Source organism: Triturus cristatus, chromosome 5_1 (assembly GCF_964204655.1).
Source record: "Triturus cristatus chromosome 5_1, aTriCri1.1, whole genome shotgun sequence".
Lineage (NCBI taxonomy): Eukaryota > Metazoa > Chordata > Amphibia > Caudata > Salamandridae > Triturus > Triturus cristatus.
The window spans coordinates 505551248-505578585 of NC_140587.1; the positions used below are offsets into that span (position 1 = coordinate 505551248).

General features: G+C 44.1%; 1 protein-coding gene across 1 annotated transcript in view; it reads left to right on the forward strand.

Annotated features, from left to right (window-relative positions):
* ZFAND1 (zinc finger AN1-type containing 1) overlaps positions 1-27338 on the forward strand; it is a 217400-nt gene that overhangs the window by 48127 nt on the left and 141935 nt on the right. The window contains exon 3 of the mRNA XM_085605359.1: positions 19670-19709. Within this exon, the coding sequence (XP_085461485.1) occupies positions 19670-19709 (40 nt within the window). The remainder of the gene's footprint in view (positions 1-19669; positions 19710-27338) is intronic.

Below are 27338 nucleotides of genomic sequence, written 5' to 3' on the forward strand. Positions count from 1 at the left end.
CTTCCTAGTCGGATGGCCCCAGGGGACTGGTGCTAAACCTCTCAGCAAGGGGTTATTTATCTTTGCTCTTTAGCACATGCCTACAGTGACAATTCCTATTGATTTAGTTTGGTTTATCAAGTCCAAATTATATACTGTTATTTTTATTTAATATTTCAAGCAAGCATTCAACCACATCTCCATTTCCTCCTGCTCCAGAAGGGCACCTATTGAACGGGTGCTATAGCATTATCTGTACCTGACATATATTCAAGCATTGAAAGAAGTAACATTTTCTCTATTACAAAATTAGGCTGAATGGCATCCCGGTGGGATAGCGTTCTGCTTGATTGCATCAGGTCTGGTATTCGCACACTTGGGACCTCTGTGTGCAAGAACACTGGGCATAATTTTACTGGCTTGAAATTTTGACCTGTGGAAAAAAAGTGAGATAGGGCTACAAGTAGAGTCCAGCACCCAGCCTCCCGCCTAAGGAAGGAGGGAGCAGACAAGCAGCTCCTTGCAAATTCACAGTCTCTCCTGCCCTGTGATGAGCCTCTCTGGCCTTTTCCCCCCAATCTGCACAGGTGCCCAATAAACATCTGCTCAGACCAGGTGGTAAATTGGAGCAGAATTGCCCCATTATGGGGCTCTACATGCTCATTTGGTTAGGATAATTCCAGATCTGCATGCAAATGCCCATTCAGAGGACAAAAACTTCCAATATAGGATTTAGGCGTGGGGATACCGGCCACAATTATTTCCAGCCTCACCATAACCCGGCATCTAAATCCACCTCAATAACAATCAGAGCCTAAGTGGTAAAAGTTTGAGGGAATTCAAACACTTAACTAGGCTATGCAGAGGATTTGCACGATTTCAAGAATGAATTAAAAAATAGAGACGAGATACAGAAAAACGGGCTGATACTGTTCTGAAAAGGTACATGTTTACTCAAGAATTCCATATGAAGTTGAAACTACGGCTAATATGTCGCTATAGTTGGGGTGATGGCAGATATGTGATTTTGAAAATATAACACATGACTGAGAGTTGAGGAAAATTATCTTTATGGAAACTTAAAGTCAAGAAGTCCAACTGAAGCTATGGAAAGGGTGGGACATTTCACTCTTTGCAACGCTTAATATCGCTGAACTATTGAAGCGTTTGCACAATGCATTAAGGAGCCTGTGAGAAATTACATTTGTGTTGTGCAAAACAGTAGCAACAAGGACAGGAATAAAGATGGGGCATTTATGAAGAAAGAAATTAATGTAAGGAATAAAAAAGTGTTGTTTCAGTATGGTATCGCCAATCACCCTAGCTAATTTGATATCATACTCCGCATTAGATCAAATTTGTAGAAAATCCAAAAGAAGGCGTCTTTTTAGTAAGCATGTAAAGCCATGGATTGCACTAAAGTAAATAAGTGGTGAATGGATTTGAGGGCTGTAAGAGTGTAGACTATGAAAGGAATGTGGTGGTAGGTTTTACGGAGAAGTAATATATGTCTAATTGGTTGCCCTATTGCTAAATAATGATGGATGGCGTTCAGGTAGAAGCGATTGTAGACTCAAGCCTCTGAAATGCTATTTTAGTAGTTGTAGGGCGATAGGAAAGTATTACACGCTGACTTCGCTGGAAGGATTCCATAGTTATAAAATTGACATGATAGGATATTTTTGGTGAGAGCTGGAATTCAGATGCAGAGGACGTAGCGGAAAGTCTATGTGGCTGTGACAGAAGAGACCTTTTTGGATTAGCCATACCAGGAAGAGATGGAAATTAGGTTGGTTCCTGGGAGTGAGCTTCGAAATGATACCATTGCAAGAAAAAAGGAAGTATGGGTAAGAAATTCGATATCAATGGAATGAGTAATGACATGGAAATAGTATTTAAAGTGAAATTTAAAGATGTTTTTAGAAACAGATTGGTTTCAGACACCAAATTATTTTTGTAAAAAGGTTCTGTTCCAGTTAGATATAAGGGGAGAAATATTTGTCTTTTATGAACAGACTTGAACAGTTTACATTAATCGGTTTGTGGGGGATTGGTACCCTCTTCTTAACATTGACAAAACGATTTACTCGTTTTCTGAGACAATTATGCTTTTTAGGTCTCGCCTGACCCAGCGCATGCGCTGGTCTGGCGAGACTTTTTGAGAGGGTTCCAAAAAGTGCTACCTGGCCAGCCTGGAGCTACAGTGCAAGGGCGCGCGCGCTTTACCGCGATTACTTTCACTTTAGCAGCCGCACGTCCGCTTTGATGTTTGATCGTGATCGCGATCACTTTCACTTTTGCGGCCGCACGGCCGCTTTGCATAGCCAATAGGTCTCGCTTTTGGGACCTTATAAGTATTTAGTTATGCAATTGTTGCATGGCTAAACACTTACAAGGTCCCAAAGGCGAGACCTATTGGCTATGCCAATGCTTGTTCTGTTTGGCCTTGATAATGCTCTCCAGCAAATTGAAGTTAATGATCGATCTAAGTACTGTGGAGCACACGTGGCTCCGCGAGGATTGATCCAATATAGGAGGATGATGTATGACCTTGCTACTGCTGCTCCAGATTTACAGCACTTTTATAAGCAACATCTGAGAAGGGTATGCTGGAGCAATGGTATTTCAAGACAATATTTTGAGATTTGGAAGGAACATAGCAGTCTAGAGAATGTATTACAAATATTGGAAAAGAGTTGGTTACAGTGGAGTCAAGTACATTTATGTTTAGCGATATCAGGTGGAGTATCTAGGCCGTTTAATTTCATAAGATGGGATGCAATCTAAGAAGAACCATGTTTGAGCAATTATAGAGGCCCTTTCTCCAGTACCAAGGAACAGGCAACTTCTTTTTCAGGATTACCAGAATTCTGTGTTAAATTTGTAACATGTTTGAACTTATTAGAAAAAAGATTATTATTGCTGTATGTCTCCGATTGTTCATTGTGGATTGTTGGTGTACTGTGGCAGTGGATTCTAGAAGTTATGGTTCCTGAGCACGCAAACACATTAAGGGACGCCAAGCAGAATTATTTGATAATAGAAAGGTGGGTATTAGCATGCACACAGGCTGATAAACACTATTGAATCTTTCTGTAGGGTTTGAAGTTCACACAACCCATGTTGAGTATGTGCCACCTGGCGAAGGATGAACTCGTACAGCTAGATTAGAAAATCAAGCTGCCAAATGACAGGCCTTTTAGTACAGGAGAGGATGTATCAGGAAAACAAACTGCATATCAGACTTGTGTTCAGATTACCTTTGATGGCGAACATAAATTTTAAGCAAGAGAATCAGTAGTAGCTTGCACAATTCCAGGTTTTGTTAATTTTGAAGCAAGTTAGTTAGTTCATGTGTTGTTGGCCTAATATGAATTTATTTGAAAGTTAGTGAGTAGTTAAACATTGACAGTGTTATTTCTATAAGTGGGGGTAAGGTTGCTTCTCCTTTTGCTTTAAGGAATAAGATTGTTCAGTTGGTTTGTCTGCAACTAAAAAGAGAGCTAGAAATGTTATTGGGTACCCTGAATGGACACCGTGATCTGTAAATGGTTGAGGGGTTGTTTTTATCTGTTAAAAGTGCTAAGTTTGTAAAGGCTTGTGTAGTACTTTTTTTTTATGGAATGACAAATTTTATATTTATCTCAAGTAAGAATTTTCAATTCCAATAGTTCATTACATTACTCAAATGTAACAATTGCTTGAACTACAAAGCCTAGAGGGCTTGTTAGACTAGACTACAAAAGATATGACCTGATCAACCAATCGGCAAACACAGAGTTCATATCCTGTGAAGTCTGGCGGCCTGTTTCCTTTTAGTGGATGATGACACCAACACTCATATGGCCAACCACGGATCAACCATTCCTCCACTCTTCTCCGTTGTTCCTGGTGGTTTTCTGTAACAGAATACACATATCATTATTAGACTTCCTCACACATCTTTGTTGAATATGTTGTCACCTGAAGAGGGAGAATTGCTTCCTACTAGATTAGCACACATAGCTACAAAATGGCAAGCCTATCAGTGCATTATTAGAAGATGTACCGGACAATAATAGTTGCTTGAAGATGATGTGGCTTGTACAAGTCAAGATTGTCAATTTGATGAAGTGTGTTGAACGTGTGATGAATTTAAACAACTTCACATTTTAACTACTTCACATGGTTACCTAATATATTAAACAGCTGTGTAGGAAAGATAAAAATAGCATTTTGAATACAATCATTGGGAATCAGCATATATTCAAATCTTAGCCGCACCATGAAATTTCAGGATGGAGGGGATGATCTTCAACTCTGTGTCCTTAATAGAAATGAAAATTCTTACTCACAATATATATAGATATTTTTTTCATTATATGGGAGGAACAGACGGAGGTATTATGGGACTAATTCACTAGCAAAGCATTATCTTTCGCATGTTTATCTAATTTGCACACAAACGAGATTTGCTTAGAGGTCAAGGGTAAGAAACAAATCTAGTCCTTCCCTTTTTCATCTGGTTGTAGTAAAGGAGATCCATTTGGGTGTAAATGCTTTACTTTTTAAATCCTAGGCACGCACGTTTGTCGTTCGTTTGCAAGGTTATAGAATAACAGCATAGATCTGGTTAGATGTGGGTTTATTGTAAGATCTTCATTAGCTGACCAGTAAGTTAACTAGCACAATACAATACTGACATCTCACATTCCGTTGTATTTTAGTTCAGGAGAAATGTACACCAAATATCCCTAAAAATGTTGCATACTAAAGGATGCTTCCACACAGGGGTATTGGATAACGGAAATTGACCTGTTGACATGTCTGCCCTTTAAGAATTTAAAATGTAATACCAAGGTACTCATTGACTAGTTGAGAGAAAAAATAAAAATCTTGAATGACATTGAATATCATGAGAGGTGTGTAGGACTGAGACTATTAACCATAGATGTGGACAATACATTTTCCTTATTTCAAAGTGCACTTACTTTTGAAGGAATGTCCAAAAAGATACTATTGTGTCATCCAGGAGGCATTAGTCGGAGATGTAATTGGATAAGAAATAAATCCATTTAATTCTCTATAAAAAGTGCAATTACAGGAGTTTCACCATTTGAGGTATTCAACGGGAGCAAGACGAAAACCAAGTTGCTGATGTAGTGATTTTCTGCAGTAGGAAAATCACACCGATGTCATTGGTGTAAACGTAGCAGATACAAGGACAAAATGGCAAAATATATGGAATGGGGGATGAACCAAATTAACACATTGAGCAGATTTGCCTTTGGTTAGCTCCATTAGCTACTAATATAAATATCACTTGAATGGAGGATTGACCACTGCATGGAGGCCCTTGCTAAACAGGCTGCGTTACTACTGGGTGAAAAGGTGATGTGGCAGCAGTACTGAAGAGCAAAGTGCAGCGTGTCGAGAAGGGAAGAGGGGAGCAGACGCTGCAGCTTACATGAGGCAGAGGCAAGCAAGGGGTGAGGCAGTGCCTACTTGAAACAAGCATTTGCATAGCCAATAGGTCTCGCCTTTGGGACCTTATAAGTGTTCAGCCATGCAACAGTTAATGTTTTTGCAGTAAGGATATTGTGCTGCATAACTAAATACTCATAAGGTCCCAAAGGCGAGACCTATTGGCTATGCCAATGCTTCTTAGCTGGTAGCGGCTGGCCAGAGCATGCGCACATGGTATAAATGGCCGATCGTTGCCATAGTAACCAACGCCGTCACACACATGGCTGCCGGAGACATGGCGCACATAAACGGACTACAGAGTCAGACACAGACTTAACCCCTACGATGATAGTGGTATTCAAGCGGGTACCCACTAGGTCTATGCCATAGGAATGTTTGAACAACTCCGCATTTGATGTGCACTCGTGATGCCTTGTTAGCGACCTGATGCACAGCTCATCAACGGGCCAGACTTACAAACAAACAAGCACATTCTAACCAAGCTCAAACACATTCTGTAATTAAACCGTTCCATCAAAAAATAAAAATCTATTCATCATGACAAAATAAGGAAACTCGTCTCTCTGCACTCACCAAGAGATGAGAACTCTGAGGGCAACCAGCGACGTCTGATAAACCAGCAGCGGCAGCATGAACGTACAGTTGCCAGCAGGGGGCGGAAGGGAGAGAGAGAGAGAAAGGGAAAGAGTGATAAAGAGAGAGAGAGGGGGATAGAGCGAGCGAGGTAGGGGGAGAGAGAGAGCAAGAGAGAGAAAGAGCGGAAGAGATAAAGAGAAAGAGAGAGAGCGAGAGAAAGCGAGAGGAGAGAGAGAGCGAGAGAGAGAGCCCGGGAGTGCTGCGTGCGTGCGCAGTCTGCTCATTTTCAAACACTGCACTCGTGGTGCGCCCCTGCTCGCTCCCGCAAGGTGGATGCCGCCACAAGCACGAGTGTGTGCTTGAAAATGACCAGAGCGACAGCTAAAGGTCCTCCTATGCAGCGCATGCGCGCTGCGTAGGCGAGACCTAAAAATAAGCAACATCAAGGTGACCAGTCAACCTTTCTGAAGGGCCTTCAACCATGTGGCAAAACACGTCACTGCATTTTTAGTAACTTTTAATCTGTTTGAGCTAGAAACAAAATATTTATTTTTAAAATCTGCAGATTACACAGCAGATGATGGTTTACGTGGCAAATATTTCATTTTTTTTAAATTTATTTTTGTACCACAGTAACACAAATATAAAGTATATTACAATTCTAAGAATTCATGAATTCATATGATCACTAAACACACCACAAATGCCAAGTCTAATCCTACGTATTTTAGCCCCTTTTACAGAGTATAAACTCCACTCTAAATGAAATAAGTTGTACATTTTGCCCGCCAACGTTCAAAAAGAGGAGGTTCAGATTGTAGCTACTCAGCAGCAGTACACAACCGAGCAACCGTCCTAGCAATAAAAATAAAATGTTGATGTTTATACAAGGGAGTCCCCTTGTCAAGTCCAGGACCAATTCCCAAAAGCATAATGGCGAGGGTGATACACATTGGAGTCTCCATTATCATAGACATAAACTTCTCAATCCCTGTAATATATGTTGATAGTTTAGAACAACTGAAAAAAACATGCAGACTATCCGCAGTATCCACCCCACACCGAAAACGTTTGCCATCGTACCCCCCCCCCATTTGAACATACGTGCAGGCGTATAATACAAATTAAAAACAGTTTTGAAGAATTGCACTTTCAAATTCGCAGAGAGTAGAACTTTCTTAGATCTCATAATGGCGTCCTCTATACATAAATTATCTATATAGCACCCCAATCTTCTTCTGACGCCTAACAGCCTCAACTACTATATTAGATACAGCTGATACATTTTTCCGATTTATGAAATCTCGAATTTGAAGAATTTTAAAAAATAGAAATTTTGACAAATGATACTGTCTAGCTAATTCTTCAAAAGACATAAGGGGACCACCAGAAACAAAAAAGTTCCCTAGTTGAGAGATACCTTGCTTCCTCCAACTAAGTGCTACACTATCCCAAAAAATTGGGGGAAGAATTTTCACAGCATCCGTGGGGGTATATTAAGATAGTCTCTCTACTAAACATAATTTGTGAATTCTATTCCGTACTTTAAAAGCATATTCCAATACTTTGAACCTAGTTTAAAGAAACTACCATCAATTTGTTTAAACAAACATTGTCGTGCCTCCGGCCCTAATAAGATCTGAAAAATCGAAGGGGCCTCTGCTCTGTTAACAATATCCTCCCCCGTCAGAAGAACCCGCATCTTTAACAAAAAACATGCATAAAAATATAGAGCAAAATCAGGAATGGCTAGACCACCAACGTCATGAATCTAATGGCATGTCTAGGTTTTCCGGGGGCCCAAAGAAATTTAGCGCACATAGATTGTAGATGTTGAAGTTGGGCCCCTGTCACTTCCAAGGGTATTGACCTAAATAAATATAATACCTTCGGTGAAACATTCATTTTGATGATGTTGCATCTACCTATTAACGTAAGTTGTAAACGGGCCCACCTATCTAATGATTCTTTAATATTACGTAACAGCGCAGTCCAGTTAGCATCAACAACTTCCAGCATCGATGACCTTATCTTAATACCCAAATATGTAACTTCTTTTAACACTCTGTCATCATCCAGTACAAGATTATCAGTGCATAATATTTGAGTTTTAGTGACATTCAATAAGTAACCTGATACCTGACCAAAAAGTGTAGCTAACTGCTCAATCTCTTGAAGAGCAGAAAATGGGTCATCCGAAGTCACCACGATGTCATCGGCGTAAGCAAACACTGAGTATGAAATATTTTGTGCAACAAAGGGCTTGATCAACGGACTATTACCTAGGTGCTCAATAAACGGGTTGATGTATAAAGCAAAGAGCAATGGTGAACAAGGGCACCCTTGCCTTGTGCCCCTTGTGATAACAACAGCATCCGATAATAGACCCATTGAAGCGATCTTATCGATCGGCGAAGTGTACAGTACCTGCAGGGCAGTCATGAACCTTTTCCCAAAACCCAGCCGAGACATCAGTTCCCACAGGTACTCGCACTCCACACGATCTAATGCCTTCTCCACATCCAATAAAATTAACCCAAGATCCTGTTTCTCTGTCTGGGCAACATCAAACAATGTCAACACCTTATTTACATGAGTGACAGTCCCTCGTGATGGTATAAAGCCATGCTGATTCTGAGAAACTAATGAGTTAATAATCTTAGAAAGACGGGAAGCCAGAATCTTCGAATACATTTTACCGTCACAGTTTAATAAAGAAATTGGGCGGTATGATCCCACCAATTCTGGGTCCTTGCCCTTTTTGCTAAAAACCTCTATGGTGGCTTCTGCCTAAGAGTTAGGGGCATGTCCATCCTGGGCAGCCCTGAATGTAGTCAACATATCCTGTTTTAATAAATCAAAAAAAGGCTTATAAATCTCCACCGAGAGCTTGTCAGGTCCGGCAGCCTTCCCTGAGGCTAAACTATTAACTGCGAGTTCTAGTTCTCCCATCGTAATTGGACATTCTAACTGCGCGGCATCAGCAGGATCTAAATGTGAAATAACCCCGTCCAAACACCTACCAAAATCAATACCCTTCTCTACCTGTTTCGTGTAAAGCTCCGTATAAAACTGATGAAAAATAGCTAAGATCTCTGCGGGTTCCTGACAAGCTATTCCCGCTTTGTCCTTTAAAACCTTAATACAACGTGTAGATTCTTTCATGCGCAGTTTTAATGCTAAGCACCTACCTAATGCTTCACCAAACTCATGATTTTGTTTTTCATAAGCCAGATATTTTCTGGCATTCTCTATATTCCAAACTCCCTGAATTTTTGCCTGGGATCTAGCAACAGCCTCTTCTAGCTCCAATATATTGTTGCCTTGCAATGTTATACCCCAAGTTAATTTACCCTCCGCATCTCTCAGAGCGGAATATAGTGTTTGCATCTCTAATTTTCTCTTTCTTTGCTGATTAAAACTAAAACTGAATTCCTCCCCTCTGAAACATGCTTTAAACGTGTCCCTGACAATTGCACTATGATCGGAGTATCTATTATTCTCAAAAAATTAATGAATCCAGCGAGACATATGATCTCTAAAATCGTAATTTAAACATAGTTTTTGATTGAATGAGAACAATTTAGGAGGTGCATAACACAACTGGTGAGTGATCCGAGGATATCCTCGGATATCCTCGGATACGTTTTAATCGTGGCCCATACCAAAGAAACACTGGGTGCAAAAAAGTAATCCAGTCGTACCATCTTTTTATGGGGAAAAGAGTAAAAAGTATAGCCTGACTCCAACGGATGTAATTTACCCCAAACATCCACAATACCATGATCATTTACCAAATTATATAGGGCATTAAATACCCGTGGTTTGCGACCTTTATACCATCGGGGGGCATTCTGCAACTTCTGATTAGTTAAATTTATATTAATATCCCCGCAAATTAACAGCGGGGTCCCCCAAGTTGCTAACTCTATATTTAGCTCCTCCAAAATAGTTGCCTCATGTAGATTTGACCCATAAATGGTGCAAACTGTATATTTACTATCCCCTAATCTGCATTCGGCTATAGCCCATCCACCCAATTTATCTGCCAAACTTCGTCCTGTGGCTTGTACATTAGGTTTAGCCAAAATAGCCACCCCACGAATCATTGAAGCTTGCTGCGAGGACACAACCAACGAATAACCGAGTGTTTCTAGAATTGCCCGTTGACTCCAGGGTATATGTGTCTCTTGGAGACAAACCTAATCCGGCTGAATAGTTCGCAGTTCTGCAGCTACCCTATTCCTTTTGTTCCAATTATTAAGGTCAGAGACATTTAATGAGCTAATCTTTATCCCCTTAAATACCGTAGTGGCAGCCATAAAAAAAAAAAAAGTAGCTACTAGTGTATAACATGAGCACCATAGTAGCAGACATACATTCCCGTATGACATATAATATAGCAATGAATTGTTCTATATTCTCTCTATTAGTTACTGTGGACTTTTTACCCTTTTTACCCCACCAGTGTGACCCCACCCTCCCCTCCTCACGTACCGGATTTTTGCCGATCTACGGTAGAGCTTCGATGGCAGCTGCAGGAGTTGATTGTACAATTCCAGACTAAAGGGGCCCAAGCATACTTACTGAACCCCGCAAAGTTAAAAGTGATTAGTAATGGTCATACTAGTGTTTTTTACTAGTGAAAGGTCTGCTAAGGACTTTTTAATTCAATCTAGGGAAGGTGTTTTTTCCCTTCTCTTTAGCTTATTGGTAGATAGCCACTGTAGGGCTTTCTCCCTTCTCTTTCTATATGATATAGGGTTGTGTTTTTTTTGTTTATTAAAGAATCAGATCCGTGAGTAATGGCAGGGGGCTATCGGGAGCCTGCATCTACAGGACCATTTGTCCTAAAGCCTTGGTACAGGGGGCATGGGGGGGGGGGGTGAGACTCTTTGGGGCAAATATTTCAAATATATAATTATGAGAAAACGCCACAGCCGCAAAAATCGTATACTTCCAATGGCCCTGCGCACAGCACAGGCTGTGCAGCAAGCACACGAACTATGCAATGATAGATTGTTAAATGTAAGACTAGGCAGGCCACAGATTTCTCCAGTAACTCGAGGCACCTAACCGTTATTATAACCTGGAAACTGCTAGTTATACAAAGATCTTTGAAGCAGGCGCCTCAGCTTGAAAGATATTTTAAAATGCAGTCTACTTGTCAGAAAGTGGCGTAACGCAAAATGATGGGGGTCCCCGTGTACAATGTGAAGGCTCCCCCCCCCCCCAGAAGTCTCCCAGTGTGGGGCTCCCTTGAAGGGCTGGGGGGTGGAGGGGGTTGCTACACCTACCGGTTGCGTGTTGCACGCTTCTGCTAAAGAACAAATAAGTAAGCTATACCAGGTTTTCAATGACAAACTGTATTGTCAATTTCTCCTGATCGGAGGCTTTAAAAAGTTAATTAATAAAATATGTCTGCTCCTAATAAGCCCCCTTCTCCATCCCACAGCCCCTTATTTTTTTGCTGCCATCCCTTGATCCTCATTTATAGGATTCTAAGGGAAAGGTTGCTCCATTTCCAGCACTGCTAATTACTATTTCTAAAACTTCTATCTTTTCAGTCACATAATGTTGGAATTACGGCGTACATGCCTCTGTTACTTAACAGTCAACATCATTACTACGAGTTCAGGTCTTTCTTGTCACAGTCCTTGCAGAGTGAAAGCAGGTCAGGGTCGAGAAAGACGGAGAAGGGGGGTAATGACATGATCCAGTGGTCTTGGGGCGTAGGAACCATTCAGTCTGTGATGTAGGGGAAGGGGCAAGTTTAGAAGTCACACAACCTTACCCTCTATAAAAAGTCACATTGAACACAAATACGCTGCCAGAATAAAGGACACTCAGCACGCCAATGTCATCATAGGCACACTTGACTCTGCTTTTCACTGAAGTCTTTCTGAACGCCATGGTTACAGTAGAAGGAATTATTTCCGCTCCACACGAGGTTAGCAGTTAAGCGGAGCCACAACTTTTACACCCAATATTATGCAGTTACCTGAGTCCCTTTGCCGGCTCCGGGAGGACCCAATAGTATGGCTCTAATGCCTTCCCGCACAGAATCCTGAAGCCGCTCCGTTGGGGACACGTTGGGAGCCATAGCGTGGCTTTCGGGAACAAGCAGACGAAAACAAGAACAAGCACGCACGTGCCCCGCGCGGCAGCAGGGGGAGGGGAGAGAGGAGGGGGCCTGCGCGATTCTCTTGCGGGAGAGAGCAGCAAGGTATGATAATTTATAACATATGATGCCAGCTGCTCGCTCCCGCAAGTGAATCGGCAGACGTGCACGCGTTGCCATTGGAAGCAATGCAACGCATGCACATTTTTGCCGGGAAATCTGTGCCGATTGCTAAAGGTCTCTTTCCTATGCAGCGCATGCGCGCTGCGTAGGCGAGACCTAAAAAGGAGGCGACTGCTGCTGAGTGGCATGAACTGAAAACAAGGCTGTATTGCTGCTTAGCTGGCCATTTATGAGGAGGCAGAACACCAGACATGGGTTGGACTATAAGGACCCAAAGCCAGCAAGTGGCCAGAGGGACTGTGGGCTGCGGTGGTCCGACGGGTATGGATTTCACAAGAGCAGAATCAATTGAGATTGGCTTCAAGAAGGAGCTGCAATTCTAGTAAAGCAGCACAGGCAAGCTCGCAATTACTGAAATAATATGTGAAGGAAACAAATTTACATTTCATCCTCAGCAATCCAGAAGCCCTCCAGAGGAAAATCCAACACTAAAAGCACAAACTCTGCTCCCCTGATACTATGCCAGTACATTGAAATGTACCTCCTCCTTCCCACCTCCCATATTACTGGGAATGCACAGGAAGGAAGAGAGGAAATGAAAGGCGACCAATGAATAAGCGATAATGAATTGGGGAATGGGCAGGAGTCACTGAAAGTGATGGCAAAACGCAGGCACTGATATCATAGTAAAGCAAACAGAATGGAGAAGGAGACGTGACCTAATGGCCAGAACTACTTTGAACTGCCCATTGCATGGGTTTTACTCCCCACCTACTTGCATTGTTCTGTGATAATATTATGTTGGAGGAAATTTACAAGTGCAAAGAGCTTTGTGAAACGGGCCTTCTTTGATATGGAGCTTTATTTACTTTTATTGTGACAAATCTTCTGATATGTGCTCTCTGGGATCTCCAAGCCTCCAATTTTGTCAATGTTGCTGAGCTCTGCCAGTGGACCCCTCCATCGCCTAAGTTTCCCAGGCTGCCCTTGGCATAAATGTTTCTGGATAGGCTTGCCTGTCTCTAGAAGACCTATTTTATTTCAGCACTGTATTTCAGCTCGCTGTACTCTTCCGTCCTTCCTTGTTTATGCATGGTGCAAGAGCCTTAACATGCTGTACTTTGTGTGGATGGTGCCAATCTATCCCGACTGCCTTTATGATTTTCTTGGTCTCCAGCTGTGTATTTGCTGTCACTGGGATTGTTCCACTATGAGGAGTTCATATTTCACGTGCTGTGTGAGTACTCCAAGGCCCCTTTGTGTTAATGTTGCTGAACTCTAAAAATACAACTTTGAGTTCTTTTGGTTTCAATGCTGTATTACTTTTCGGTAACAAGTGTGTATATTGCTGTGGTGATGCATGTTAACTGAACCATAACAAGTTATTAGTGTAATGATCAGTCTCTACTAAAACATAGCAACTTAGTCACTAGCTCCTTCTTTGCTCCCCTTATGATAGTTTGTGTATTTAGGGATCATTTAGATGCACAGACTGCATATCATGTTAAGGACAGGCCATTACAAAATTAATCCCCAATTCTGTCTTTTGGTCATTCTTTGCTATATTTGGAATCACTTTGCATTGATATTAATACAGTGTCACAGCTGAGCCAAAGAAAAAGAAAGAACTTACCTTCTCGCTGCTTCCTCACCATATCCCTCCACTATAGTCCCTCGCTCCAGCCGGTCTCTCTGTGGTCCCTGCTCCAGCCGGAACAGGAAGCACATCCAGGCTCCCCATAGCCAATCACAACGCTGCAATGCAGCATTGTGATTGGTCTGAGCGTCATGGTTCGGCACCCAGACTGACAGTGGGATCCTGGGCATGTTCTCTACCCAGGCTGTAATGCAGCTCTGGTGGAGAGCTTGCAAGTGTGCATGAAAGTTTGGCCAGCCCGGGACAGCCGGCCAAACATTCATGCGCACCTACTGAGAGTGTCTACCACTCCTCCCCCTGCTCTGAGAGCAGAGTAGCCCCTCTCATCCCACAGAGACGCCGCAGCAGGGACAAATAAAATGATAATATCCACGAGTTATCATTTTATTTGTCCTTTATTTCACTGCTAAAAAGCAGTGGGGCGATGCTGAGGAGCCGCCACTGATGAGCACTGTAAAGCCTGCAGCAACAAGGCTTGGAAACTGTCCAGCAGTCTCCTTGCACAGTGCAAAGACCTCTAGCAAGGACGAGGTAGCCACAGGTCACTTGGGTTCAGATTTATGACTTCAGGAATTCAGTAATGTTTCTAGAGTTCTGCCTGGAAACCGGCAACAGTCGTATTTTTCCAGACATTATCGAGAAAAACTTTTATGCATTCCAGTTTCGCTTAAGCATAGATGTGCATATCTGCTGATTTGAAAATCTACTGAGTAAGTGTAAGTGCACTTGCTAACTTCATCTTTTCTTTATTTTTTTTCTCTATGGGGAAAATCTCCCAGTCCGCTGCTCCTACAGACTTTTCAAGGATACCTTCCCAACCTAAAAAAGGTTTTACATTTGCTTTGTTAAGAATTGTGTTTTTGCGTACTCCTAAAGATTTAAATTTTGGGTGTGTACAAACTCAAATGGCATTCCAGCCCTGGAACACCGACTTCTTGCAGTAGATTTACTCACTTAAAAGTCTCTGAGTAACTAATTTCACAAGTGCAACCTTTTGCATGAGTATTTAACATTTTCAGGAAAAGAACTGGACATCATATTTTGAATCTGACTAGACCTTGCAGGGTTCATCTAGTTGTAAAATATAATTGCCCATCCATTGGAATAGCTCTTGCTATCCACTCACACGTTTAGAGAAGAAGGGAGCTGAAATACACCGAGTTAGTTGATTGTCCTTAGATTACACAATATGGTCAGGTGGAGTCGGTCAGACTGGGTGGCTTCTTTGATACTAAGTTGGTAAATAACCACGGCACTGGATCGATCACCAGTAGAATCTAGGCTTATGTAGAGTAATACTATGTAAGGTCGACTCAACGCTCTACAATAAATATACAAGACACATTCAAAAGATTCTTCCTCTGAAACTAAGGTAAGAAAGAGTGCAAAGGCATAAATAGTACGCAAGTGCATTCAGACCTTTGCAATAATCAGGACTCTTGCATAATGAAAGTGCTGGTGTTCTCCGAGCCCTGCTGTGATCCAAAAGCTCGCCTCAAAAACAGAGTCCATACATAAACAGGGCCTCTGAATATGCAGAGAATGCAAACATTAAATGAATTAACATAAATAGAGCCCTGGTATATACAGGGTCTGGTATAATCAGAGAAGTGGCTGATAGTAGCCTTGCTAGAATCCAGAACCCTGTCACAATACGAGTGGGTCATATCAAACCTCTAATATAATAAGAAAACTACCATAATTTGTAACCTCTATGCATGACACAACAGAATAACAATAATAATAATCCACATTTGTAAAGCGCGAACAATCACCCGTAAGGGTCTCTAGGCGCTGGGGGCCGTCGGGAAGATTAAGCAAGCTATTGCCCAGATTCACATGGTGCTGGGCTAATCTGCCGCCGGGGATCGAACCGTGATCCCCAGATTCCGGAGTCAGTCGCCCTGGCCGCGGCGCCACACCTCTTCACCAATGCGTGCACACTATAAGAGAGGCCAAGTTTGTGTGACTACCAACAGCAAGAAACAGACCCACAAGAATGTGACTCCTACTGTTCCCTCTCTGCAATCAGTGTTGACTAACATTTTGGGGAAAGTGCAAAGCAGGCATCTATCCATTGTAATGGGTATATTAGTCAGTAAAGGCCAGGCATGATTTATAGCGAAAAAAGACCTATCAAGCAGCATCCGCAGAGAAGTCCTCCTCCTAGGACATCTGTAAGGTACATGAGACCGATAAGTGATAGCTACATTGGTGGTGCTCAAGGCATTCAATACAAAAGACTAAAAATACATGGTGGAACTATCAAACACATTTAGGGTGGGGAAGACATTTATCCACTGAATCCTGCTCTGTGGCAATGGCTAGAATCCATAGAAACAATTAAATAGCTGATCCTTTTCTAATACAAAGAGGAGTGAGACCGGGTCGCACACTATCACCACTAATGTTTGTGCTAATGTTAGAATCAATGAGAAGATTATTATGCAGTAGACTTCTAAGGAAGGTAGATTTACAAATGACCACTGTTAGACAAGGTCACCGCATCACCACTAGCAATGTCAATCCACAATCGATTAACTGATACTATAACCCTGGGATGCAGCCATCAGTCATCCCTCACTTTTTCCAAGAGCAAAATAGGAATATTCTTTATGAGTGGTCGGGAAAAACACCCTGATTTACGTCACATTAATTCAAATTTGTAATAAATGTCCATTCCAATATAGGTATCTGTGGTCTCTGAAGCACGTCGTTAGGATACCTATGTTGGAACGGACATTTATAACAAATTTAAATACTGTGGCGTAAATCAGAGTGTTTTTCCCGACCGCACATAAAGATGCTAAAGAATGTGTTACAACTGGAGATGTGACTCGCGTTGCATCAGTGTATTCTTGGATGTGCTCTAATATCCTAAAACCCTGGACATGGCAAACAGTTTCGTTGATGAGTGCAGCAGTAGCTAAACTGGGGAAATTCTCAGGCTTCAAATTAAATATGACAAAATCAATCTTACATCTGCTCAGATGTACCAGGCTAGACATGTACAGAGACCCACCATTTGATGAATAACTGAACCCTTCAAATACTGGAAATTAACATGAGTCAGAATACTGAAGACGTGTATGAGAAGAGTATAGTATACATGCTGCGTAAACCTTAGGGATTCATTACACAATGGCTTACATATCCTATGTCGTCATGCAGCTCTGACAAAGATTATAAGGTAGCAGCAAGTACTGATAGTCTAATAATGCCAGAGAGAGGTTTGAAAAAAGTCTCTATTACAAACATTATGTGGGATAGATGTGCGAGGGTGGTGCTATTAACATTGAGATTTCCTTGGGGGGGAAAAAGGAGGTACCGGACTTCTGGAGATATTATGCATGATATTAGATAAAATAACTTTGACAACGTAGTGCTTTGGCTGGCAGGCTCAAGACAGTGACTTGGTTACCAGGCGGATCCAAAACGTAATTGCTCCATTGACAGAACAAACATTACCATTACTCTCCAGAGCAAAGTACCTAGATCACTGTGATGTCCCCGACTAAATCTCAATACGTAAAGCAGGCGACTTCACCACCAGGTCTGGCTGCATTAGGACATTTATATAACAATAGTAGAAAGCTTGGAGGATTGGAATTCTAAACAGGATGGGAAATGCAAAGTACAAGCTTTGTAGTGTATGCCAGAGTGAAAGCTAACTTGAGAAAGATATGGCTGGGATTCCCCAAAGATCCTGAAATACACCCAGTAAACCAAAAACTCCTAGAACTGGGCAGGGAGGTAAAATAATGGCAGATATCGAACGATCATGCTTGGTAAAAGAACCAACGCAATCAGCAGCCATTAAGAGAAACTAGGAGCAACAGGTGGAAGCAACTGTATGCTCAATGTAGACAGATCACAAGAAATGCAAGGATCAAATATATACATTATGAATGTATGCAGAGATTATATTCAAGTTCATAAGTAATGAGTAAAGTTATTCCTAATAACAGTGATTGATACCCTCGATGTGACACTTTACAAGGAACCTATATTATCATGTGGTGGTATTGTACAGAACTTGAAAGCTATTTGAGGAAGTTAGGGGGAAACTGAGGAACTTCTGAGGCTTGAACTTGATAGCCACCCCAAAGCATGTTTACTAGGAGATATACCTGTAATGAAGAAAGGTGCAGAATCCATTTAATTCATACATCTTGGGCTGGCATTGGCTAAAACAATAGCAATTACTGAATACATTTACGCGGCCGACACTTGATCAGTGTACAAGAGTCATGATTAGATGGGTTGTGGTGATCAGCAAAGCTCAGGAAACAGCTTGACTGAGAAACACAAACTGAACAACATATATGGGATACACTTTCCCCCTCCCCCAATAACACGAATGCATCCGTCTTATCTCGAAAAACTGATTTATTATTAATTATTTTGTAAGCATATGAATGTTGATGCGAATAACCTGTATGCTAATTGCATTGTTAAACGGCTCCTAAGTTGATAGATAGTGATCTGGAATGGACCAAACGATGTAATGCTGAACACCACTAATACCTTAATGTGAGAAGTCTACTGTGCCATGTGATATTAGTATTATAAAACCTTGGGTTACTGAAGGTTCGTTGGTATCGTATGAAACTCCATAAAACAATTGAAATGAGAGGAAAGTATATGGGTCGCAGGAGAGGTAGTAGCCGTTCTGGACAGGTTACAGTGATGGAATGAGTTTGCATTACAAAAAACTGCTGATGCTGGTGAAGAGACTGCGTGATAGACCAAACCCTTAAAGTGGTGGGGCTGTTCTTAAATGCTGTGTTGGGAGCGGACGAGGTCTTATGAAATTTGAATTGGATCTCAATTTGTCGTAGTAGTGTGGATAATTTCAAACACTTGTACGGAGAATAAGGTTGGTAGCATTTTCTTTCTACGTTTGGAGAAGAGCAAAATTTTATTGCTACACCCAGAGCATCAGCAGTTCCAAAGCAGTCATTTTACACTGAAATTACCACTGCTGTAAGGATTGGTAGGTCGGGGATGCGGAAACACCCTGGTGTTTCAAGTTACCCCTCATGGAATTATCCTTCACCTTGGAAGGACGTCCTAGATGTACAAAGTTGGTAGTAACCTATTCCAACATAATCGGCCATAAGATACTCACATCAAGTATCAACATTGTGGTTGATATTACCCAATCATGATAGCTTAGGGATGTATTTGTAACTTATAATTTGTTTCACAATAAAACACTTTTAAACCTTACGGGTGTGGAGGACAGTGTGAAAATAAGTGGGAAGAATACACATTTAAATGCACGAACTCACCAAAAAATGTAAACGAGTTCATGAGTATGCTCTAATCTTGAATAGGTAACTGAATTCCTGTCCCATTGTCAACTGTTGAGTCCTGCCACAGAAATGCATATATAAATAACAGTGATGTTTATTACTCTGGCTCATTTAAAGGCACGTAATGTAAATGTATTGATTTGGAGGTATAAGAGGCTGTTGGCGCTGCCAGGATTCAAAGATTCCAACTTGTGACCTCAGGTGACACACAAATGCCTCTAGCAAGCACCAAAATCAATGCACCTTCCGGCTAGCCTCAATGAGCCATACCCCTTACATTGAGCTCTAGAGCAGTGAAAGGGTGTTGACCCACAAAAACGTTGATCTTTCAGAACGCGGAACCAGACTTCTTAATACGCACAGTTTAATATTAGAGACGTGAAAAGGTAACTTTTTAAAAGTTTCTAATAATTTTTTTTTTCTTCTTAGCCTAGAGCACCGCAGCAGAAATTCTCACGACTGCAGCAAGGTAAGTGAAGAAGAAAGCGCAGTATTTGTCCGATGCCCACGTTGACCCGGAAATGTCCCCTCCATAGTAAATGGACGTGTTCCCCTGCCCTGAGGGCACAGTTGCATAAATCTGGAATCCTACACTTTTGATCCTAGCATTGCTCTAATTTACAATGTGCGCAAAGATCTAGTCCTCCTCCTGGACTTGTCCTATGACCTGGACTGAACAGGTGCACCAAGTGAGCCTTCATTTGTCGACAGTGGACTAATGTCCCTGTCATGGGGTTAGCCTGTAGAGCAGTGGTGGGTGCAATCCCAGTTTTAAGAATCATTAGTGTGACCTTTTTATCTGAGTCACTTGAGTGGAGGCTTACCGGCCCACTCGTGTAAAGCTCCGCTTTCAGGTACCTGCCCAGTCCTTTGTGTTAACAATCTAATTATGTGTTAAGCGTGTAGCCTTTCTTTCACGGTACACACATGATGTGTGTGAGTGTGAGCCAGACAAATGGAGGCAGGTGTGATCCCTTGTGGATGTCCTGCCCTGACCTTGCACACAATGGAGATGAAAACTGTGCACCCAAACAGTGGAAGTTTATTGCTCACTTTCCTGTAGCTGGAGCAAGGAGACCTAGACACTAAAGTGAGGTGAAAGGAGACAGGGTTGTTTTAGATATTCTACAAGGCCTTTTGCAAGGAGCTGCTGATTAGTTTTTCTGTGCACCTGTGGTGGGTGGTAGCGGTGAGGGGTGAGACTGCAGACTCTGTTGTGAATGTTGAGGAAACCTTTAGGGGAGGGGTTTACTTTTGTCTTTCCCTGATTACTTCTCTGGCTGGGCTCACGACAGCCAGGTACAGGAATCTTACACCTCTTTGTGCCTCTGTTGTGGGTGCTCAAGGAGGCAGATGCCCCTGCTGTGAGGTGCATCTGGAGAACAGCCAGGGAAAGGCACTTAAAAGAAGAATCATCCTAAACCAGTTCTACATTTTTACACACTGAATCCACATCTCTTGTCTACCAGTCGTGTCTAGAAGTGGGTCCCCCCATAGTACTTTTTTGTTTCAGTTCTAAGTCGCCCATGGCCATGGTAGAGGCTGCTCCTCAGAGAACTTAGAGGGCAGCTGTGCAACCAGGACTGGTGTCTTTCTGACTGCTGGTCTCCCAGAGATGAGGGGCTTCACCTGAAGTCTACATCTCTTGCTGCAAATGCTGTGTATCTGTCCTGAAATGCAGAGAATCCTGCTTGTACGCTGAGAGAGGGAAGGAGCCTGTCTACCCTGTAGGAGAAGAGACTGTTCAGCAAAGAGTGAGGTACTGCACGACCTAGGTGGCTGTGGGGCACCCAGAAGAGCAGACTCCTGAAGATGAATCCGGGAGGACCCAAGTATCAGTGCCCAGCCAGTCTCTCCCGACTGTTCTAGGCTTGAACTGTGACTCCACAATGATGTGATTGCCAAGGCCACTTCAAGACCGTGATTGCGGGTTGCCATTTACCATACAACCCCATACAAGGCTGTAACTGCCAAAGTTTTGATCAGCATGTGCGGGGCTGCAAATGGCAAAGTTGGATCGACTAGTGCAGTGCAGTGCAGGGCTGCAACTGCTGAACGTGTGATCAACCTGTGCGGGGCTCCGGCTGCATCTGCGGAAGTTGTAATCAACCTGTGCAAGGCTGCAAATGCCAAAGTGTGACCAGCCTATGAGGAGCTGCAAACGCCAAGTGGTGCAAGGTGCTTGTGGGGGCTTTGTATGTATAATTAGGAACTGCACTGGAAAGTCAAAATCACGTAGAATATCAGTGTTTCTAACAACATAACTGATTGGAAGGCCAATTTTGCATGGCGTTTGGAGGCAGTCCATTTTAATTCAAGAAGAGACTGAAATGTGGGGTTTAAGTGTTCTCTAAAGATGATAATGGAGGGCGCTCCATATGCTAACAACAGCACCAGCACAGTGTTTTGGGCACATATAATTTTGAACTAGGTATTTCAAGCTGTAGGTAGCTGTGGGTTTCCAGACCTTTTTGGTTGCCTGAAATAGTGAGTAGCTTGGAGAGGTTTGTGGTATTATTGTGGTGTGAGGCAAGATTACTTCTATGTCATTCTTGTAATTATTGACAGCCACTGCTGAGTATAGGAGTAACATGATCAAATGTTTTCATATGAGTGGTAAGTCTGGGCCTGGAGTATTGAACTGCCTTAGATGGAGCATGTGGACTATGGAGCCCTGGCTAAAGTTATGTTCGAGACATATGAGCTGCAGATTGTACACTTAGCATAGATCTCCATCTGGTGTTGGGCCCGGATGTTTGCAGTTTGTTTTTGTTCTTTGGACAGTCTTTGGAAGTCACGAGTTCGGTGACTCCTCCTTCGGTCCGTACTGCGCATGGGCTTCGGCTCCATCCTCAGATTGTTTTTTTCCGCCATCGGGCTCGGATGTGATACTTCGTGCTCCGGCTTCGAACTTCTACGGTTCCAGCCTCGACGGAAAATCCTCGTTCTTCGAGTTTTCTTCATCAATCTTCATCTCTCGAAGCGGCACTTTTCTCCATCCCGTACATCGGCACCGGCCTTCGGGCCCTCCTCGACTCCGGTCCCGGCCGATGGAAAGGACTCCGTTCAAAAAGTGCCCAAAATGTGGGTCTAAATTTCCCCACACCGACCTCCATCAGGTGTGTAACCTTTGCCTCTCCCCAGAACACGAGGCTAGAGACTGCCCCGCCTGTAAGTCTTTTCGATCTAAAAAGACCATCCGGGATCGAAGAGCTCGACGCACCATGGCGCACTCCTCGACCGCGGCTCCACCGGACATCTTCGGAGACGACGCCGAAGCTTCGGGGCAACTACACACCGAGCAGGAGGAAGACGTCGTCAGCGCTTCCGAGGCCGACGACTCCGACGTGGAGGACATCACACCGGCGCAGCGGGTCGTGAGTACTGTACCCCCTCCCACCCCCGCGCCCAAAACCAAAGAGACTCAGGTTACACCCTCGCCTGCAGGCCTGGGTAAAACCAAGCACACAGCTTCCATCACCCCACCTTCGGGCCCGGTGTCGAAGCCTCAAAAGTCTCACGGCAGCTCGGGCTCGAGCCAGCTGACGCCTGGTGCCGAAAAAACACCATCCGGCACCGAAGAAAGTGATACCCAGCTCGACTCCGAAGCCACCGGTGCCGAAGCCTGGACTCTCGGTGCCGACGAAACACAAACACAAATCTGTCGGCACCGACGCTCCGGCGCCGAAAACTCCTTCGACGCCGAAAAAAACGGAGGTTCCAAAAAAGCATGGCGCACAGAAACCATCGAAACCCTCGGCTCCGAAAACATCGGCGCCAGCGGACGATTCGGCGCCACTGGATCTCTTTACACCAGACCCTTTGCAAAAGACTCTATTTAAAGATCCAAAGACTGGGCTATTGACTTTAGTTGTCAAGAAAAGACGTCTTGACACACCGGCTCCTCCTCCACCGCCCAAACGGAAGGACTCTGCTACTTCTCCTCTCAGAGTGCCCTCCCCACTACCTCCTCCTCCACCTCCTCCACCTCCTCCACCTCCCAAATCTCCGCCACCCTTACCTTATCACTCCCCGACCCCGTCCCCAGATCCGGACTTCGGGGATCCACATTATGACCCAGCGGACGCCCCAATGGACCCCACTCCACCGGGGACCCCAGACCCATGGGAAGACTACCACAACCCTGACATACCTGATATGCCTCAGGACGACCTATACCCATCCAGGCCGTCTCCTCCAGAGGACTCCTTAGGGTTTCACCACTTAGTGCAGAGAGCAGGAAACTACCATGGGGTGGACATGCATAGCGAACCAGTGGAAGATGACTTCCTACTGGACACATTTGACATTCAGGACAAGTCCACGTCTATTTTGCCCATGCTTAAAGGTGTCACCAAGCATGCTGCAGAGGTGTTCAAAGACCCTGTCAGGGCCAGGGTACTGAACCCTAGAATAGAAAAAAAGTACAAGGCGGCACCCACAGACCCTGCATACATTAAGGGCCCTGCTCCCTTAGATTCCCTAGTTGTCTCCACAGCTAGAAAGCGGGCTAACTCCCAGTCCTCAGGGGAAGCCCCACCGCCAGACAAGGAATCAAAACTTTTAGACGCGTCTGGCAAACGCACCGCCTCCCAAGCTGCAAACATGTGGCGCATTGCAAATACACAAGCGCTACTTGCGCGCTATGACAGAGCACACTACGACGAACTTGAGGCTCTTATGCAGCACCTCCCCGAAAAACACAAGCGCAAGGCTCATGACCTGATACAGGAGGGTAAACTAATTACAAACACCTCCATTAAGTGTGCCCTCGATGCAGCCGACACTGCTTCTAGAGCAATAAATACCAGTGTCCTGCTTCGTCGTCATGCCTGGCTCAGGATCTCAGGGTTCAATCCTGAAGTCCAGGCGTCCATACTAAATCACCCTTTTGACCAACAAACTCTCTTTGGGCCAAAGGTGGACGAAGCGTTGGAAAAGATGAAAAAGGACACAGACACAGCAAAGTCTATGGGGGCACTCCAATCACAGGCCCCTAAACGTTCCTTTCGACGCTCATCCTTTCGTAGCACAGGCAGAGGCTTCTCCACCGATAGCGCCTCTACCTCCTACAAGTCCCCTCCTCAAAATACCTTTTCAAAGGGCAACCAAAGGGGTGGTTACAGAGGCAACAACAATAAGGGCAGGGGCAAAACTAACACCACCCGTTCCGCAACCCCGCCCGCACAATGACTTCCCTTCCCTCCCCCCAGACCATCCCACTCCGGTCGGGGGCAGACTACAACAATTTATCCACGCATGGGAGTCCATAACATCGGACAAATGGGTGACCCAAATTATTCGATCAGGGTACTGTCTCGAGCTAACATCTACCCCACCCAATATCCCACCAAGACACCGTCCAATGTCTCAAGAACATTCCACACTACTCAAACAGGAGGTGCTCTCCCTCCTCCAAAAACACGCTATAGAGCAGGTCCCCGTCAATCAGCAAAATCTAGGGGTCTACTCTCTGTATTTCCTGATACCGAAGAAAGACGGGACCCTGAGGCCCATTCTGGACCTCCGGCCTCTCAATGCATACATACATTCAGACCATTTCCACATGGTCACCCTACAACAAGTCCTCCCACTCCTCTGTCAGGGAGACTTTCTCACTACCTTGGATCTGAAAGACGCATACTTTCACATTCCAATACACCCTTCTCACAGGAAGTACCTCAGGTTCGTGGTGGACGGTCAGCATTACCAATTCACGGTTCTCCCCTTCGGGGTCACCACCGCACCACGGGTGTTTACCAAATGCCTAGCGGTAGTAGCAGCACACCTCAGACGTCAACAGATTCACGTCTTCCCCTACTTAGACGACTGGCTGATAAAAGCCGCGTCCTACCACCAATGTGTGCAACATACAAACAGCACCATCCAACTGCTCCACCAGCTAGGCTTCACGGTGAACTACCAAAAGTCCCACCTCATACCATCTCACACAAAGCAATATCTCGGGGCCACTATAGACACCTACAAAGGTATTGCCTATCCAAACTCAGCCAGAATCGCAAGCATACAAGCCTTGCGCAAAACATTCCTTCCTCAACACTCTCTTCCAGCAAGAGTGTTTATGAAGCTCATAGGAATGATGGCGTCTTGCATTTTCATAGTGCCCCATGCAAGACTTCACATGCGTCCACTTCAAGAGTGCCTAGCACAACAGTGGAACCAAGCCCAGGGTCAGCTGACGGATCTGGTGTTGGTGGACGGCCGCACCCATCACTCTCTGCAGTGGTGGAACACCACAAACCTCTCCAAAGGGCGGCCGTTCCTGGACCCGGTTCCTCAGGTGATTCTAACAGCGGACGCATCGCTCTCCGGCTGGGGAGCGCACCTCTTACACCTCACCATGCAAGGTCTATGGACGCCACAGCAAAAATCGCTCCACATCAACCATCTGGAGCTCCTGGCGATCTTTCTAGCCCTAAAATCTTTTCAAAAACAGATTTCGGGCAAAGCAGTCCTCATTCGCACAGACAACATGACTGCAATGTATTATATCCAAAAACAGGGGGGGGCACACTCTCCCCAGCTCTCCCGCTTAGCCCAGAGCATATGGAGATGCATCAGCAGACAAACGCAACAACTACACGAATGGGAACTGCATCCACAAGTTCTTCACCCATTCTTCCAACAGTGGGGGCATCCTCAGATAGACCTCTTCGCCACCCACGAAAACAAAAAATGCCCAAGCTTCGCCGCCAGATACCCACACCCATTGTCCAAGGGCAATGCGATATGGATGAACTGGTCAGGCAGATTTGCATACGCCTTTCCACCTCTCCCGCTAATTCCATTAGTGGTAAGGAAGCTACAGCAGCACTCCCTCACACTCATTCTGGTAGCCCCAACATGGGCCAGGCAGCCGTGGTACACCACACTACTACAGCTATCGGTGGTACCACATCAAAAACTGCACCTGTCCCCATGCCTCCTAACCCAGAACCATGGAGAAATCAGGCACCCGGACCCAGCTCAGCTCAACCTTGCGATCTGGCTCCTGAAATCTTAGAATTTGGATACCTTAACCTTCCCCCTGATTGCATGAACATCATCATGGAAGCCAGACGTCCTACCACTAGAGCATGCTATGCCGCAAAGTGGAAAAGATTTGTAATTTACTGCCGTAACAATACAATCAACCCTTTAGATGCATCCATACAGCACATCATATGCTATCTGCTCCATCTTCACAGGTGTAACCTGGCATATTCATCCATACGCCTACACCTAGCAGCGATCGCTGCTTATCTACAAAACAGACAGCATTTATCACTGTTCAGAGTGCCCGCTATTAAAGCCTTTATGGAAGGCCTTAAACGAGTAATTCTTCCCAGGGCACCACCTTCCCCTGTATGGAATCTAAATGTAGTTCTTACACGGCTAATGGGTCCACCCTTCGAACCAATGCATAAATGTGAGCTACAGTTCCTCACCTGGAAAACAGCTTTCCTCGTAGCTATCACTTCCCTTAGAAGGGTTGGTGAAATACAAGCGTTCACTATACAGGAACCCGTCCTACAAATACATCACAGCAAGGTCATACTTCGTACAAATCCGAAGTTTCTGCCCAAGGTCATTTCCCCCTTCCATCTCAATCAATCGGTGGAATTACCTGTCTTTTTCTCGCAACCTCAATCTGTTGCAGAGAGGGCCTTACACACACTCGATGTTAAAAGGGCTTTGCTGTACTACATACAAAGAACGCAACCCTTCAGGAAGACTAAACAATTGTTCGTTTCCTTCTCTCCACCACATAAAGGCAACCCCATCTCTAAATCAGGGATAGCTAGGTGGATTGTAAAGTGTATACAAATTTGCTATCAAAAGGCAAAAAGAACATTATCTGTTCCACCTAAAGCCCACTCTACTAGAAAGTTAGGGGCTTCTATGGCTTTTCTAGGGAACATACCCTTAGATGACATCTGCAAAGCAGCCACATGGTCAACACCGCACACCTTCACAAAACATTACTGTGTAGATGTGCATTCCAAGCAGCAAGCTAGTGTGGGCCAGGCTGTACTAAAGACACTTTTTCAAACCACTGCAACGGATACCGGTGGTCGCCGCTAAGGTTGGGTACTGC